At 46.9% G+C, this 16,326-nt stretch overlaps 1 protein-coding gene across 4 annotated transcripts in view; it reads right to left on the reverse strand.

Moving 5' to 3' along the window:
* Positions 1-16,326, reverse strand: part of SLC45A1 (solute carrier family 45 member 1) — a 75,791-nt gene that overhangs the window by 26,278 nt on the left and 33,187 nt on the right. The window contains exons 2-3 of one of the 4 annotated variants that reach the window (XM_088455742.1): positions 4,141-4,210; positions 995-1,408 (exon numbers count right to left, since the gene is read on the reverse strand). In XM_088455742.1, coding sequence (XP_088311868.1) covers positions 995-1,388 — 394 coding nt within the window. In that variant the 5' untranslated portion in view covers positions 1,389-1,408; positions 4,141-4,210. Of the gene's footprint in view, positions 1-994; positions 1,409-1,487; positions 1,717-4,140; positions 4,283-16,326 lie in introns of those variants that run through there. The other 3 variants (XM_088455741.1, XM_088455743.1, XM_088455744.1) reach the window with 3 other exon arrangements.

The following is a 16,326-nucleotide window of genomic DNA, read 5'->3' on the forward strand; positions in this document are numbered from 1 at the left end:
TTATGTGGGTTGTATACAATGGGCCTGATGGAAAGTGAGTACTATGCCTTATAGCTGTACATATGTTTAGAGAGCAAATCCACATATACAGCCTCACCTCATTTTGCACATATCAAACCTTATGACTGTGGAAGCAAAATGGGAGAAGGAAATGACAATCTCACACAGGCAAAGTTCAGTATGGGCGTGAATGCAATTAATGCAGAACAAAGTGTGTGCATACATATACACCTATTAGGAGGTGTCTAATGTACCCACTAAATGGCGGGTACAAGTACACACAGATAATGAGGGCTTTTCTGCATCAACCTCAATGACACAAGACAAGATAGACAGATGAGGCAATTGCAATGGGGCATACAAGAATTCGGGGCACAAAGCATGCACTGATGAGAAGGAGAATATTGTTTTCCCCCAAATGAATATAAGCAGAAAATCTGTCCAGGGGCAAATTAATGTCTGGGAAGTCCCATGTTTAGTGGCCCCACATATCCGTGCACCTTCTGTGGATGGCGCCAAGGCCTCATGGGGAAGGGCCAGGGAAGAGATAGGGGAGGCCAGGAGATGCTGGGGATAAAACAAGAGGAAGCTACAAGTGAGAATCATAATAAACAGGAAATTTGAGAGGTCCAAACAGCGCCTCCTGCCTTGCGGTGTCCTGTGCCATGGCACTGGTCACACTACCCTAGTTACGGCCCTGCCTATGGCTCTGTCTCTTCTCCTGCTTTTCCCTGACTTGATAGATTCAGTAAAAAACTACAAAACACATAGAATGATGAAATGCAAGCGACACCCCATTGCCTTACAGTGACCACACTTTGTGCCTCGTGCCTTAAAGATGTCAATTGTTCTTAGCAAACTCATAGGCTGTACACTAAGATTTGTAGCAAGCCACAAAATGGCTGCCTCCACACTGTGTAAAGATGACAGGTGCACTTTAAGCATGTTTCATGAATTCTATAAAAAAATATGTAATGTAAAAAATCATTATTACCCAAGATGGGGCTGATAAACCACACCATACTATAGAACTCATCTGGAAGACCCATCTGAAGTAGAACCGGAGTGACGTAAGCAGTTTCCATTGCATAACAGAACTCTATTCCGAACAATATGCACCCATTAAACACGAGTTCCATAAAAGATCTTTGAGGATGAAGGTCCACAAAATCAATCAGATCAAGTGGACACGGGGTGTTTGGGGGCGGAGGAGGTGACGGGCGGATTAGTTTTCTTCTCTTTGGATGTCTTTTGAAATTGTTGGCGCGATGGCTGATATGACCCGTTACTGATGAAGTGTAGCCACACACCTGTGACCTCCAGAATTCTTGAGAGACCATGTTTGGAAGCGCGGTGTCAGCTGGCTGCGATGTTACGGAGGACGACATGATGATCAGACACTTTACTTCTGTAAAGAAAAACATAGTTACTAATAACATTTGGGAATTTATGACAACATTTGGGAGACAATTAGAGGAGTTTCCCACCTTTTAGATGATTTTTATTTATTGTTTTGTACTTGTCCTCAAAAAACTTTTACTAAACACATTGTTTTTTTTCTTTCCAGGTTCACTGCATTTTTGCCTTGCCTTTATATCATCAGACAGAGTTCTCTTTGTTGCTATGGGAAATGACACAGGACTACTCTTTGCATGAATTATATTCAGTGAGCAGAACATACCAAAGCTGTGTCATATTCCAGACCACCCTCCAAAATAACCCCTTCTATTAGGAACAAAATGCTCTGCTTCTGGACTTCCCTCTTAATTTATGATTGCCATCACCCGTGTAGATCAGTGGTTCTCAAACTTGCTCCTCGGGACCCCACACAGTTCACGTTTTCCAGGTCACTCAGCAGGAGCACAGGTGTATTCATTACTCACTGACACATTTTAAAAGATGCACAGGTGGAGATAATTATTTCACTTGTGATTCTGTGAGGAGACCTGGAAAACGTGCACTGTTTCGGGTCCTGAGGACAGAGTTTGAGAACCTGTGAACTAGTTAATTGAAGAGAAGGTGTTTCAACACAGGTGACGGCAATCATAAATTAAGAGGAATGTACACGAACAGAGCTTTTTGTACCTGATGGAAGGGGTCATGTTGGGGGGTCTGCATATTCTGGGGCAGTTACCCGACTCCAGTCCTCAGGGACCACATACAGTGAATGTTTTACAGGTCTCCTAGTAAGTGCACAGGTGTAGTCATTGTGGCTGACACATTTTGAAAGATCCACCTGTAGTTATTCTATTGTGATACTGAGGAGCAGGGGCTGGCTGGAAACTTTTAGCCTGGGGGGCAAATGCAATCCGGTGGCCCTGGCTTTTCGACCAGCGCACTGCAATTGCAAAATAGTTGTGGGGATGCGATTTAAATGTGTAATAAAATGTATGAAAAATCATTCTGTCTAAAGGCATACATCCACTTATAGATATGAAAAAGACTGCACGATTATGACATGTAATCTTGCAGTCGTTTGTCAGTTTGTGATGTGGCTACACTGAGAGAGTAGTCGTTCAGTGTAGGCACATCAATCATCTGCAAGCATGCTCTACCTGACGATATCGATATCGTCAGGTCGTTCAGCATGATTGCCCGATGATAGAGGTCTAGCGCGCATCACTGGTTGTTTAAGACATTTTTGCAAGCGATTTGAAAACCATTTATGAACGATAACGTTATCGTTCAGATAAATCGCCTAGTGCAGAGGTTTCCAAAGCCGCCATTACAGTCCACATTTTAAGGATATCCATGCTTGAGCACAGGTGACTTAATTAGTACTTCAGTCAATTTGATTTAACCATCTGGATATCCTTAATACATTAATACCTGGACTGTAACGGCAGACTTTGGGAACCTCTGGTCTAGTGGATGTGTGCCTTAAGAGTCAAGGTGCATACACACGATTTTTTTAACGATTATCGTTAACGATACTGTTTATTATGCAATCGTTGAAAAAATCGTTCACTTTCTGAGTGAAAACGATGAACGATTATCATTCATGCGCGTTCACGTTTGTAGTTCAGTCAGACTGACCAACTCAACGATTTTCAGTAAGGGAATATGCAAAAATCGTTTGTAGTTCAACAAAAATCGTTCATTACATTTAGTAAATGAACGATTTTAGTAAATGATTTTCGTAAATTTTTCCCTTGAAAATATAGTTTACTAAAATCGTTCATTTACTAATCGTTGTGTGTGTATGCAGCTTTATAGTAAAATACATCACCTACCAGCTCTGATTGACAGACTATTCTAGTGACCGGTATCAAATATAGGAAGCAATATATGTACCAGACAGCCCCTCCAAGGTCCACCTCACATCATCACATACTGCCCCGTCCCCGATTACTCTCAGTGCACAAAGGCAGAATCACAGTAATGCTGGGTACACACTATGCAATATATTGATAGTACAACCGACAAACTATATATTAAGTTTGTTTTCTCGAGTGTACACACAAGATATATCGTGTCTGCTGTGCAGCATGACAGATGCACTATATCTTGCAGATACATTGTGCACATCTGCTGCTATGGATGGGCGACCCACCGACCGACTCATACACTGGCCGTCAGGAAACGCTGACACTGACATCACAACTGGGCGGGTACATTTGAATGCATTCCCAGTTGTGATGTCTGACAGACAGATTGAGAATCCCATTGGTAAGTGTTGATGCTTACCAAAATTGACCGCTCGGTCTGTGGGTTTGTCGCTTAATTGGGCCGTTGGCGTAGTGTGTACCCAGCATAAGTTACTGTGATTGTGGCATTTGGGAAAGTAGCCTAGATAATGGTCCACAGGGATATGTCTGTAACTTAGTACACTGCTACTAGGAGTCACAGCCTACCAAAGCCGGGGTATGGTGGTGTGCTCAGGGCTGCGGAGTACTATGATGTGCCGAGTACTATGGTGTGCCCAGTGCTGCCCAGTACTATGGTGTGCCCAGTGCTGCCCAGTACTATGGTGTGCCCAGTGCTGCCCAGTACTATGGTGTGCCCAGTGCTGCCCAGTAGGATGGTGTGCCCAGTGCTGCACATTACTATTGTGTGCCCACTGCCAGTGCGGCCCAGTACTATGGTGTGCCCACTGCCAGTGTTGCCCAGTACTATGGTGTGCCCAGTGTTGAATCTTACCTGCTGTCAGTGTGGACCAAGCAGGATGAACATTCCTCTCCCTTTACAGGCAGCAGCAGCAATGGTTAATCTGGGGAAGACATGAGCAGCAGAAGTCCTGATAAACTCCATTGACAAGCCCCGCCCCCTTTTCCGACTCTCCAGCCCCTTGGGTTCCTGGGAAAGAAAACCTAGCTCTCTATTGGTTGGCGGAGGCCATGTTTTTGAAGCCTGCTGTAGGGGCAGCCATTTTTGGTTAGCCACTGCAGCTTCCCTTTACGCTTGATGCTAGATCCTATGTGGCAAAAGGACCTCTTTGACGTATCCACCCGCTGTATAGTCTAGTCCTAACCTTCACTTTACACATATAATAGCACAGAGCGGCCCTGAATCACTTAAATTGTGCCGGCCAGGGGGGCACATGGCACCCTGCCCCCCGGCCCAGTCCGCCCCTGCTGAGGAGATCCATAAAACATGCACTGTTACGGTTTCCTGAGGACTGGATTTTGGAAACACTGTTCTGAGGCAATGGAAATAAACAACACTGTATGATAAATACATGGCTGAAAAGCACAGAACAAAACAATAAATGTGTTTACCAAAAGTTGCAGGGAGACGTGCAGATCAAGGCACTAGAGATGGAAATTCAACAAGTCAAAACACTTATTATAAAAACCCAAGTAACTGATATGTATTAATAAAAACGTGAGTATTCTATATGGCCCAGGTTCTCAAACTTGGTCCCCAGGATCCCAAACTAGGGATGTGCGTCGGACCATTTTTGCTGGATTTGGTTCTAATTCGTCGCCTGGCTTTGGATTGGATTTGCCAAACCTGCCATGACTGGCTTTGGATTTGGATTTTTTACAAGAATTGACAAAAAAAAGCTAAAATCACATAAATTGTGCTTTTTTTTCTTCATAGAGTGTTATTAACCTCCATAACATTAATTTCTAGTCATTTCCAGTCAATTTAGACCACCTCAAAGCTTATAATATTGTTTTCACCATTATTGGCCAAAGGCTGCATTGAGCTGGCTGGTTACTAAGCGACAGAGCAGCGGCACAGACACCGCAGTATAAAGCACATCTATGAAACATTGCCACACAGCAGTGGCAGAAATGAAAGATGAAATTGTCCTTGGGCCCTCCCACCCACCCGGTGGGGTACGGCCAGCAGAGTCACAGTACTTGTTTACACAGTGGGCTATGGCCCTAGGAGTCACAGTGCACAATCTTTTTCACATTACACCGCACATAGGGCCTGATTCAGAGCCGCTCGCTCTGAATCAGGGCCAGGCTTCTCGGCCGCTCGCATAGCTGTAGGTAACCACCCACAGCTATTGCGAGCGGCCATGATGATGGTCGCGATGATCAAGACCATTGCGACCACTGGGCTTGCGACGAGACCCTTGTGGTAGGGTCTCGTGGCCGCAAGCCCCAGAGAGATTTCGGCTCTAACAGAGCCGGAATCTCTCCACTGACATCACTCGTGATGTCAGTGGGGCCGCCCCCAAACGGCAGGCGTTCTCATGGGAACGCCTCTGTTTGGGCAGCCACCCCCCCGGCCCGCCCACCAAAGGGGGCGAGCTGTCACTCAACATCGACAGCTCGCCCCCTTTGGTGCGAGACCCGGAGTGACGGAGTGCCCGTCACTAGCCGGGTCTCGCGCATGCGCACGACGGAGCCGGTCTCGTCATGCGCTGTGGGCCACCATCGACCCGGTTGCGAGCGCACAGCGCTTGCGACCGGGTCTGAATCAGGCCCATAGTGCCCCTGGTTCACATTACACCATAAAGTAGTGTCTCTTATTTATGTTACGACACACAGTAGTGCCCCTTTTTCACAATGCCCACAGCAGTGCCCCTTTTACACAATGTCCACATTAGTGACCCTTATACACAAAACCCACAGTAGTAATGCCCCTTCTACAATGCCCACAGCAATAGTATCCCTTACACAATGCCCCCAGCAGTGGTGTCCCTTACACAATGCCCCCAGCAGTGGTACCCCTATGCAGTGCCCTCAGTAGTAGTGCCCCCTATGCATTGCCCCCAGTAGTAGTATGCACCCATTAGTAGTACCCCTAGTAGTATGCCCCCAGTAGAAGTGCCCCCAGTAGTTGTGTCGATAGTAGTATGCCTCCACTATTAGTGCCCCTAGTAGTATGCCCCATTAGTAGTGCCCCTAGTAGTATGCCCCATTAGCAGTGCCCCTAGTAGTATGCCCCTAGTAGTATGCCCCCATTAGTAGTGCCCTCTTACACACAATGAAGAAAAAAAAAAACTCTACCTGATCCGACGTCAAGAGGCTGCCGTTCGGCCTCGAAGTCTGATCCGAGTCAGGCAGGGAACACCCGAACAGCGTTCGTGTGGACTCGGATCTCCGATAATCGGAGCGGTTCGGATTCCACAGAAAGAAACTCAGAAAGAGGCAAAACGTCATCTTACATGGACGAACATCATCATTCCTGGACTTTTGTCCAGGAATGATGATGTTCGTCCATGTAAGATGACGTTTTGCCTCTTTCTGAGTTCCGTTTTTTTGGAGGGAAAAAACCGAACTCAACGTGCAAACTCGAACCTATCCGAGCCTGCACATCCCTAGTTTAAAGCACATCTATGAAACTATGCCACACAGCAGTGGCAGAAATGAAAGGTAGTGCAAGATAGAATTGTCCTTGGGCCCTCCCACCAACCCTTATGTTGGATCTTAAAAAGGACATGCACACTTTAACAAACCAAGAATTTCAGCGACAAATACTGCCACTTTGTGGCTGAAGTGCTTGGTTCGTTTGGGCCCCCACAAAAAAATCTTCCAATCTACTAAAGACAACAGATCTACAGTGGCATGATGTCACCATCATTGCCATCCTCACCCTCATCAGTGTGTACATCATCCGATTCCTCACACAATATCAGTTCATCCCCACTGGAATCCACCATTACAGAAGTATCTGGACTGTGACGTGATTGGTGGGAAAGGTTTTCCTCATGAAATTTCCAGTTCATTTTAATGAACATCATTTTTTCTACATTTTGTGGAAGTAGCCTCCTTCGTTGTTCGCTCACAAGGTTCCCGGCTGTACTGAAAACTTTCTCAGAGTACACACTGGAGGGTGGGCAGCTTAAGTAATGCAAAGCCAGTTTATACAAGGGTCTCCAAATTGCCTTTTTTTTCTTCCAATATTCGAATGGACTCTGTGACATGTCTACCTGTACAGTGTCCTGAAAATAATCCTCCACCATTCTTTGGATGGTAATCATATTAGATGGAGTTACGGTAGAGGTGTCACTGGTGTTGGGCAAATATTTTAGAACTGACCAGATGTCAAAATGTTGATTTGACTTATCTGCATCACCACTGGGTCGTTTGGAAAAGGTGATTTTTTTTCTGGCTGCTGCTGGAGAAACCGAAGGAGGAGACGTCATCGTAGTGCCATGTGTCACTTCAGCTGCCAACTTGCTCACCAGGAGCACTTTGGTTCTTTTAAGATCTGGGTCAGTTGTAAAAAAAGACACAGCATACGACTTGAACCTAGGATCAAGCATGGTTGCTAAAATATAATGATCAGATTTCAAGATCTTGGCCACCCGTGGATCCTGGCGAAGCGAACAAAGGACTTGATCTATCAGCACAGCATACTTTGCGGAATCACTTTGTTTAATCTCATCCTTCAATTTCTCCAGCTGCTTTTCCAAAAGCTAAATCAGGGGAATCACCTTACTCAAGCTAGCAGTGTCAGCACTCACTTCACAAGTGGCAACTTCAAATGGTTTGAGCACCTTGCACAAGACAGAAAGTACTTTCCACTGTGCTGGGCTAAGGTACATCAGGGTTGCCTACCTTTAATATTCTCTTCCCGAGAGAAGCCCGGGTAAGAGAAGCAGCAGGGGGCCGACGGGGGCGGGGCTTGACGATTCGCGTCATTAAGCCCCGCCCCCTCGTGGTAAAATTGCTGCGATTGGGCGCAATTTACATAGGGGGCGGGGCCAAATGCTGTGATTCATGCAGAATCACAGCTTAAGCCCCGCCCCCTTCATGGAGACCCGCGATTGCCGCGGGTATTCTCCTAATTCTGCCCACTTCACTAGGAAGTGAGCAGAATGCGGGAGAAATGCCTACCCTTCCGGGGGTGCGGGGGGTTACCCGAAAAATCGGGAGCCTCCCGCGAAAACCGGGAGGGTAGGCATGTATGAGGTACATTCCCCCTCCTCTCCCAATGTCATGGCTTGTCGTATAGCTATGGATGGCTTTTTGCTGCTCCTCCATCCGCTGAAGCATATACAGGGTTGAGTTCCACCTCGTTACCACTTCTTGCTTCAGTTGATGGCAGGGCAAATTAAACTGCTCTTGCAGGTGCTGCAATCTCCTGCATGCTGTTGCTGAATGCCGAAAATGTCCCAAAATTTTTCGGGCCACAGACAGCATCTCCTGCACGCCCCTGTCGTTTTCTAAAAAACCCTGCACCACTAAGTTTATTGTGTGAGCAAAACAGGGGATGTGTTGGAATTCACCCAGCTGTAATGCTTTCACTATATGTGTAGCGTTGTCAGAAATCACAAATCCTGAGGAGAGTCCAAGTGGGGTAAGCCATGTTTCTATGACATCTCTTTTTTTCTAAGAGGTTGTCAGCGGTATGCCTCTTATTGAATCCGGTGATGCACAGAGTTGCCTGCCTCTGAATGAGCTGGTGTTGTTTGTTAGATACTGCTGCTGAAGGCGATTCACCCACCCAGTGGGCCGTCACAGTCATGTAATCTTTAGTATGTCCACTACTGCTTGTCCACATATCTGTGGTTAAGTGGACAGTGGGTACAATAGCATTATGCAGGCCAATAATTAGGTTCTGTTTAACGTCCTGGTACAGCCGAGGAAAGGCTTTTCGGGTAAAATGAAACCGAGATGGAATTTGGTACCGGGGACACATGACCTCAATTAACTGTGTAAATCCCACTGCATTAATTGCGGATATTGGACGCAGATCTAATATTAGCATAGCTGTCATGGCGTCAGTGAGTCGCTGTGCGACAGGGTGAGAGCTGTCATACTTGCTTCCCCTTGCAAGAGATTCTTTAACAGTCAATTATTTTTTGGGTATACTACTAGTAGTCTTCTTGGTCCACTTCTGGGAAGAAGATCCACCAGCAGCAGCAGCAGGCCTAGCGCTCAGAGATTCAGTTTCTTCTGAGGTGCAGGGGCGCCGAAAGGGGGGGGAGCGGGTACAGATTACCCGTGCCCGGGCTTCCTGTGGGGGTCCGGCGCCACTCCCCCCCCTCACAGCAGCCCAGCACACAGCGTGTGCTGAGCTGCAGTTGGAGACTGCTCGTGGCTGCTGAGGAGCAGCCACAGCAGTCTCCTATGCCTGTGGGGGGAGCGATCACACTGATCGCGCCCCCCTGGCTTTGCACCAGGCTGAGGGGGCTCAGAGCGCCCCCTCTCCCCAGCACGTGCAAATCTTTTTTTTTCCCCTCGGCAAGGGGTTGTGGCCACGCCGCCCGTGATTAGGCCACGCCCCCTATTACCGGGGCCTGCCGCGGCTCTTGGTGGGCCTGCTGAGGTGTCCTGGAAAGTGGAGGAGTCACCGTGACTTAGCATTAACAAATTGGATGTTGTACTACCACTGATCATTCCTGAGGATATTGAGGAGGAAGGTGTTGTTGGCGGAGATTGCAGGTGCTGGGATTTAGTAGAGAGAAGGCATCTAGCTAATGCTGGACTGCTCGTTGTTATTTTTTTAGCAGTAGTTTCTGTTATCAAACACCTGTCATGAGCTCGCTGCAGATGACGTAATAGCGTGGAGGTTCCTAGATGCTTAACGTCCCTACCTCTTCTAACTGTGGTCCCACAGAGGCTACAAAATGGCTTGACAAACGTTGTCAGGGTTTGGGTAAAAGTAATTCCACACAAAAGATGTGGTTTTGTTGGTTCTATGCCCAGGCATGGCAATGGCCTTCTTATCTTGGCCAAGAGCTGCTTCCACTGCCTGACTTATACAAATAATATCCTCATCCTCAACATCCTAATTAGTGCCAAGGTCAGCTGCACATATATTCCCCTCATCCTCTTGCAATTCCAGGGTTGTATCCTCAATTTCTATGTCCTCAGCAATACTGCTCATCCCCACAACTACAGATGGAAAAGAAACTGTGGAGGGTGGCTTCTCTGAAAGGTCAGGCTTACACATAGCAATGCCACTCTTGGACCCACTTAGACTCTCCTCAGGGATTTATGACATTTGTGTTTCATAAAACACAGTTTGATCTACTGCCTTATTGGTTGTACATTTTTTCACACTTTTATAGTCTGATTGAAAAGGTCTTTTATCGTCATGAGAGGCACAAGATGCCTCACTGACAGTTGCAGAACCACCACTCTGAAATAAAGGGCAAAGCCTGAGTCTTTCCTTGCCGCTACGTGTGGTGAATGGTATGTTGCTAATTTTCTGTTTTTCTGCAATAATAGTAGTCTTTAGAGGTTTTTTTTTTGTCTTTACCCCTGTGAAATCTAAATTTTCTTATTTCAGGTTCCCTAAGTTTTTAAAGCCTCTACGCCCTTGAGCATCAACTTTAGATGAAAGTGATGGACTTCCAGCTGCTGCAATGCTAGCATTTGCTTGTTGTTTCTGCTCTCCTCGCGGTTCATTCTCATGATCCATATTAATTTATCACTATGAACTGGAGTCACGGACCTTGTATACACACAGTGGGCTATGCCCTGTCACGGAGCTTGTATAATACACTCAGTGGGCTTCTGCCCTTTCACGGAGCTTGTATAATACACTCAGTGGGCTTATGCCCTTTCACAAAGCTTGTATAATAGACACAGTGGGCTTATGCCCTGTCACGGAGCTTGTATAATACACTCAGTGGGCTTATGCCCTTTCACGGAGCTTGTATAATACACTCAGTGGGCTTATGCCCTTTCACAGAGCTTGTATAATACACTCAGTGGGCTTATGCCCTTTCACAAAGCTTGTATAATAGACACAGTGGGCTTATGCCCTGTCACGGAGCTTGTATAATACACTCAGTGGGCTTCTGCCCTTTCACGGAGCTTGTATAATACTCTCAGTGGGCTTATGCCCTGTCACGGAGCTTGTATAATAGACACAGTGGGCTTTGCCCTTTCACGGAGCTTGTATGCACTCATTGGGCTATGCCCTTTCACGGAGCTTGTATAATAGACACAGTGGGCTATGCCCTTTCAAGGAGCTTGTAGAATAGACACAGTGGGCTATGCCCTTTCACGGAGCTTGTATGCACTCACTGGGCTATGCCCTTTCACGGAGCTTGTATAGTAGACACAGTGGGCTATGCCCTTTCAAGGAGCTTGTATGCACTCAGTGGGCTTATGCCTGTCACGGAGCTTGTATAGTAGACACAGTGGGCTTATGCACTATCACGGAGCTGGTATAATACACACAGTGGGCTATGCCCTTTCACAGAGCTTGTATGCACTCACTGGGCGTATGCCCTGTCAGGGAGCTTGTATAATAGACACAGTGGGCTATGCCCTTTCACGGAGCTTGTATGCACTCATTGGTCTATGCCCTTTCACGGAGCTTGTATAATAGACACAGTGGGCTTTGCCCTTTCACGGAGCTTGTATAATACACTCAGTGGGCTTATGCCCTTTCACAGAGCTTGTAGAATAGACAAAGTGGGCTATGCCCTTTGACGGAGCTTGTATGTACTCACTGGGCTTATGCCCTTTCACGGAGCTTGTATTATACACACAGTGGGCTAAGCTCTGTCACGGAGCTTGTATAATACACTCAGTGGGCTTATGCCCTGTCACGGAGCTTGTAGAATACACAGTGGGCTATGCCCTTTCACAGAGCTTGCATAATACACTCAGTGGGCTTATGTACTTTCACGGAGCTTGTATAATACATTCAGTGGGCTTATACCCTGTCACGGAGCTTGTATAATACATTCAGTGGGCTTATGCCCTGTCACGGAGCTTGTATAATACATTCAGTGAGCTTATGCCCTGTCACGGAGCTTGTATAATAGACACAGTGGGCTATGCCCTTTCAAGGAGCTTGTATGCACTCAGTGGGCTTATGCCCTGTCACGGAGCTTGTATAGTAGACACAGTGGGCTTATGCCCTTTCACGGAGCTTGTAGAAAAGACACAGTGGGCTTATGCCCTTTCACGGAGCTTGTATGCACTCACTGGGCTTATGCCCTGTCACGGAGCTTGTATAATACACTCAGTGGGCTTATGCCCTTTCACGGAGCTTGTATAATACACTCAGTGGGCTTATGCCCTTTCACGGAGCTTGTATGCACTCACTGGGCTTATGCCCTTTCACGGAGCTTGTATTATACACACAGTGGGCTAAGCCCAGTCACGGAGCTTGTATAATATAAATACACACAGAGGGCTAAGTCCAGTCACGGAGCTTGTATAATATAAATACACACAGTGGGCTAAGTCCAGTCACGGAGCTTGTATTATACACACAGTGAGCTAAGCCCAGTCACGGAGCTTGTATAATATAAATACATACAGTGGGCTAAGTCCAGTCACGGAGCTTGTATAATACACACAGTGGGCTAAGTCCAGTCACGGAGCTTGTATAATACACTCAGTGGGCTATGCCCTTTCACGGAGCTTGTATGCACTCAGTGGGCTATGCCCTTTCACGGAGCTTGTATAATAGACACAGTGGGCTATGCCCTTTCAAGGAGCTTGTATGCACTCAGTGGGCTTATGCCCTGTTACGGAGCTTGTATAATAGACACAGTGGGCTTTGCCCTTTCACGGAGCTTGTATGCACTCATTGGGCTATGCCCTTTCACGGAGCTTGTATAATAGACACAGTGGGCTATGCCCTTTCACGGAGATTGCATGCACTCAGTGGGCTTATGCCCTTTCACGGAGCTTGTATAATAGACACAGTGGGCTATGCCCTTTCACGGAGCTTGTATAATACACTCAGTGGGCTTATGCCCTGTCACAGAGCTTGTATAATAGACACAGTGGGCTTTGTCCTTTCACGGAGCTTGTATGTACTCACTGGGCTATGCCCTTTCATGGAGCTTGTGTAGTAGACACAGTGGGATATGCCCTTTCAAGGAGCTTGTATGCACTCACTGGGCTTATGCCCTGTCACGGAGCTTGTATAGTAGACACAGTGGGCTTATGCCCTTTCACGGAGCTTATATTATACACTCAGTGGGCTTATGCCCTTTCACGGAGCTTGTATAATAGATACAGTGGACTATGCCCTTTCGCGGAGCTTGTATGCACTCACTGGGCTTATGCCGTCACGGAGCTTGTATAATAGACACAGTGGGCTATGCCCTTTCACGGAGCTTGTATGCACTCATTGGGCTATGCCCTTTCACTGAGCTTGTATAATAGACACAGTGGGCTATGCCCTTTCAAGAAGCTTGTATGCACTCAGTGGGCTTATGCCCTTTCACGGAGCTTGTAGAATAGACACAGTGGGCTATGCCCTTTCACGGAGCTTGTATGCACTCACTGGGCTTATGCCCTTTCACGGAGCTTGTATTATACACACAGTGGGCTAAGTCCAGTCACGGAGCTTGTATAATATAAATACACACAGTGGGCTAAGTCCAGTCACGGAGCTTGTATTATACACACAGTGAGCTAAGCCCAGTCACGGAGCTTGTATAATATAAATACATACAGTGGGCTAAGTCCAGTCACGGAGCTTGTATAATACACTCAGTGGGCTATGCCCTTTCACGGAGCTTGTATGCACTCAGTGGGCTATGCCCTTTCACGGAGCTTGTATAATAGACACAGTGCGCTATGCCCTTTCAAGGAGCTTGTATGCACTCAGTGGGCTTATGCCCTGTTACGGAGCTTGTATAATAGACACAGTGGGCTATGCCCTTTCAAGGAGCTTGTAGAATAGACACAGTGGGCTATGCCCTTTCACGGAGATTGTATGCACTCAGTGGGCTTATGCCCTTTCACAGAGATTGTATAATAGACACAGTGGGCTATGCCCTTTCACAGAGCTTGTATAATACACTCAGTGGGCTTATGCCCTGTCACGGAGCTTGTATAATAGACACAGTGGGCTTTGCCCTTTCACGGAGCTTGTATGTACTCACTGGGCTATGCCCTTTCACGGAGCTTGTGTAGTAGACACAGTGGGATATGCCCTTTCAAGGAGCTTGTATGCACTCAGTGGGCTTATGCCCTGTCACGGAGCTTGTATAATAGACACAGTGGGCTTTGCCCTTTCACGGAGCTTGTATGCACTCATTGGGCTATGCCCTTTCACGGAGCTTGTATAATAGACACAGTGGGCTATGCCCTTTCAAGGAGCTTGTAGAATAGACACAGTGGGCTATGCCCTTTCACGGAGCTTGTATGCACTCACTGGGTTATGCCCTTTCACGGAGCTTGTATAGTAGACACAGTGGGCTATGCCCTTTCAAGGAGCTTGTAGAATAGACACAGTGGGCTATGCCCTTTCACGGAGCTTGTATGCACTCACTGGGCTATGCCCTGTCACGGAGCTTGTATAGTAGACACAGTGGGCTTATGCCCTTTCAAGAAGCTTGTATGCACTCAGTGGGCTATGCCCTTTCACGGAGCTTGTATAGTAGACACAGTGGGCTTATGCCCTTTCAAGGAGCTTGTATGCACTCAGTGGGCTTATGCCCTGTCACGGTGCTTGTATAGTAGACACAGTGGGCTATGCCCTTTCACAGAGCTTGTATGCACTCAGTGGGCTTATGCCCTGTCACGGTGCTTGTATAGTAGACACAGTGGGCTATGCCCTTTCACAGAGCTTGTATGCACTCAGTGGGCTTATGCCCTTTCATGGAGCTTGTATAATACACTCAGTGGCTTATGCCCTTTCACGGAGCTTGTAGAATAGACACAGTGGGCTATGCCCTTTGACGGAGCTTGTATGCACTCACTGGGCTAATGCCCTTTTCACGGAGCTTGTATTATACACACAGTGGGCTAAGCCCTTTCACGGAGCTTGTATAATACACTCAGTGGGCTTATGCCCTGTCACGGAGCTTGTAGAATAGACACAGTGGGCTATGCCCTTTCACAGAGCTTGCATAATACACTCAGTGGGCTTATGTACTTTCACGGAGCTTGTATAATACATTCAGTGGGCTTATGTACTTTCACGAAGCTTGTATAATACACTCAGTGGGCTTATGTACTTTCACAGAGCTTGTATAATACATTCAGTGGGCTTATGTACTTTCACAGAGCTTGTATAATACATTCAGTGGGCTTATGCCCTGTCACGTAGCTTGTATAATTCATTCAGTGGGCTTATGCCCTGTCACGGAGCTTGTATAATACATTCAGTGGGCTTATGCCCTGTCACGGAGCTTGTAGAATAGACACAGTGGGCTATGCCCTTTCACGGAGCTTGTATGCACTCACTGGGCTTATGCCCTGTCACGGAGCTTGTACAATACACTCAGTGGGCTTATGCCCTTTCACGGAGCTTGTATGCACTCACTGGGATTATGCCCTTTCACGGAGCTTGTATTATACACACAGTGGGCTAAGCCATGTCACGGAGCTTGTATAATACACTCAGTTGGCTAAGTCCAGTCACGGAGCTTGTATTATACACACAGTGGGCTAAGTCCAGTCAGAGAGCTTGTATAATATAAATACACACAGTGGGCTAAGTCCAGTCACGGAGCTTGTATAATACACACAGTGGGCTAAGCCCAGTCACGGAGCTTGTATAATACACACAGTGGGCTAAGCCCAGTCACGGAGCTTGTATAATACACACAGTGGGCTAAGTCCAGTCACAGAGCTTGTATAATACACACAGTGGGCTAAGTCCAGTCACGGAGCTTGTATAATATACACAGTGGGCTAAGCCCAGTCACGGAACTTGTATAATACACACAGTGGGCTAAGCCCAGTCACGGAGCTTGTATAATACACACAGTGGGCTAAGCCCAGTCACGGAGCTTGTATAATACACACAGTGGGCTAAGTCCAGTCACAGAGCTTGTATAATATAAATACACACAGTGGGCTAAGTCCAGTCACGGAGCTTGTATAATACACACAGTGAGCTAAGCCCAGTCACGGAGCTTGTATAATACACACAGTGGGCTAAGTCCAGTCACGGAGCTTGTATAATACACACAGTGGGCTAAGCCCAGTCACGGAGCTTGTATAATACAAACAGTGGGCTAAGCCCAGTCACGGAGCTTGTATA

Source organism: Taudactylus pleione, unplaced genomic scaffold, assembly GCF_031769625.1.
Source record: "Taudactylus pleione unplaced genomic scaffold, aTauple2 ptg000671l, whole genome shotgun sequence".
Classification (NCBI taxonomy): domain Eukaryota; kingdom Metazoa; phylum Chordata; class Amphibia; order Anura; family Myobatrachidae; genus Taudactylus; species Taudactylus pleione.